Raw genomic sequence first — 2,043 nt, forward strand, 5'->3', positions numbered from 1 at the left:
GATATAAAGGAGGCTTGTGTCAGAGAGCGCCACACTTTGTGTGAGTTGACACTGTAGAGATCAAATCAAACAATATGAGTGGAAGAGGCAAAACCGGAGGCAAAGCCAGAGCGAAGGCAAAGACCCGCTCCTCCCGTGCTGGGCTCCAGTTCCCGGTCGGTCGTGTTCACAGGCTGCTGCGCAAAGGAAACTATGCGGAGCGTGTGGGTGCCGGTGCCCCCGTCTACCTGGCGGCTGTGCTGGAGTACCTGACCGCTGAGATCCTGGAGTTGGCGGGAAACGCAGCCCGTGACAACAAGAAGACCCGTATCATCCCCCGCCACCTGCAGCTGGCTGTCCGCAACGACGAGGAGCTCAACAAGCTCCTGGGCGGAGTGACCATCGCTCAGGGCGGCGTGCTGCCCAACATCCAGGCTGTTCTTCTGCCCAAGAAGACCGAGAAGCCCGCCAAGAAGTAGATCTGCTGGAAACACCAACACAAAGGCTCTTTTAAGAGCCACACACTCACATCTCAAACAGCAGATCCTCGTGTCTCTAATGTACCATACAAGTATTTACTGCACAAATGATGCACAATCACAGCAGGATTAGACTCTAATCACCAGTAGGATCATAGATCAGGATGCTCGCGAGGCACCAGTAACTCGCCCCCTGTTATAGTTTATTTATTCATATAGTGTGTATATTTGCTCACCCAAAGGCTTTGAGAATAGAGTCTGTACAAACCATGGATGTAGTTCAACCTTTAAGCAATACAGCTCATCTCAGTAAATCTAACCTGAAAGCATCCAAATACAGACACACACCCTCATTTACAGCCATCAATCAGATGAGTTAGTCCAGTTTGTTTGTCAGATATGTCAGGCCACATGCAGTGATAGAACAGATATGAACTAAAAATTTAAATACAAAATGAAAAATGTTTTTTCATGTTTGTTTTACATCTTTGAAAGTTTAGTGTTCTGACTTTTATGTGACATTAGATGCAGGTGGTGTTAATCATGTCTGTTCAGGTTTGACAGAATCATGACTCGTCATGTGATTTTCAGATGAACTTCATTTGATTTGTTTTGGAGATCAGTTTGTTTTCATATGATATGTGGATTAATGTAACAGGTAATACAAAACATGACATGCTCTCAGCTCCTTTTATTTTGTCATAGTAGCTCCCAGTATGAACCCTGCATTAGACGTAATGAAATGTCAACTTAAATTAATAAATAGCTACAGTAACGACAAAAGTAAATGTTACATACATTACTCATGATGCACAACTGTCCCACTAAGATGTTATGATTGTGTTTGGTTCATTGAAACTAATGAATCCTTAACTTTGCAATTACCATTATCAACTTTAGCCTCTTTACAAAGAGATTGGATTCAAAATATTAGTCTCATAAGTTTCCCTTGAAAACGTTTCAATTATTTATCTACCTGTAAAACACTATTATAAAGAATAATTATTATAGCCTAATTTTTTGTAATGTGTACTGTAGGTGTATTACTTTTAGTATATGCATGTGTATGTTTTTGTATGGAAAGAGAAGAAGGGGTTTTCATTCATCTAAAAGAAATGTAATCCAATTTAAAATTTGACTTTTCTTTCTCGACATCAGAGTTTCAACTGTATAAACACCAGGTTTTACCCAGTCGTCAACAGTTTCATAAGGAAGTGACTAAGGTCAAGGATGAGACATTTTTTTGTTTCCACATGAAACAAAATTAAAATAAAATGTGTGTAGTGTTTCAGGATCACCAATGTAAGACAGGAATTATTGTGAGAGTTTTGTTTCATGTAGCAACTGTAAGTTTACTAATGTAGTTATTCATATTATATTGTAGTGGATGTCTCATTAATTGTAACTAATTAATGCTACAAAACAGTGATAATTATCAGTAATAAGGAAGCAGCTCTTTGTGAGATGTGTTTGGCTCTTAAAAGAGCCTTTTTGTATTATTATAGTGTAGCGGACGGAGGACAGCTCACTTCTTCTTGGGTGCTGCCTTCTTGACTTTGGGCTTGGCGGCCTTCTTGGCGGGGGC

The 2,043-nt window shown here is 40.3% G+C and overlaps 1 protein-coding gene across 1 annotated transcript; it reads left to right on the forward strand.

The window, feature by feature from the left end:
• Window positions 1–65: 65 nt before the first annotated feature.
• LOC111662847 (histone H2A-like) lies at window positions 66–662 on the forward strand. Its single transcript, XM_023416838.2, has one exon. It carries the CDS (start codon window positions 75–77, stop codon window positions 456–458), a length of 384 nt encoding a protein of 127 aa, XP_023272606.1. The 5' UTR covers window positions 66–74; the 3' UTR covers window positions 459–662.
• Window positions 663–2,043: the final 1,381 nt, after the last annotated feature.

The sequence above is a fragment of the Seriola lalandi genome, unplaced genomic scaffold (assembly GCF_002814215.2).
Source record: "Seriola lalandi dorsalis isolate HSWRI2012SDOR001 ecotype SW California unplaced genomic scaffold, Sedor1 jcf7180002054570, whole genome shotgun sequence".
Taxonomy (NCBI): Eukaryota; Metazoa; Chordata; class Actinopteri; order Carangiformes; family Carangidae; genus Seriola; species Seriola lalandi.

Bases quoted from the DNA above. Each gene is read 5' to 3' on its own strand.
- LOC111662847 (XM_023416838.2), top strand. From the start codon at position 75: ATGAGTGGAAGAGGCAAAACCGGAGGCAAAGCCAGAGCGAAGGCAAAG.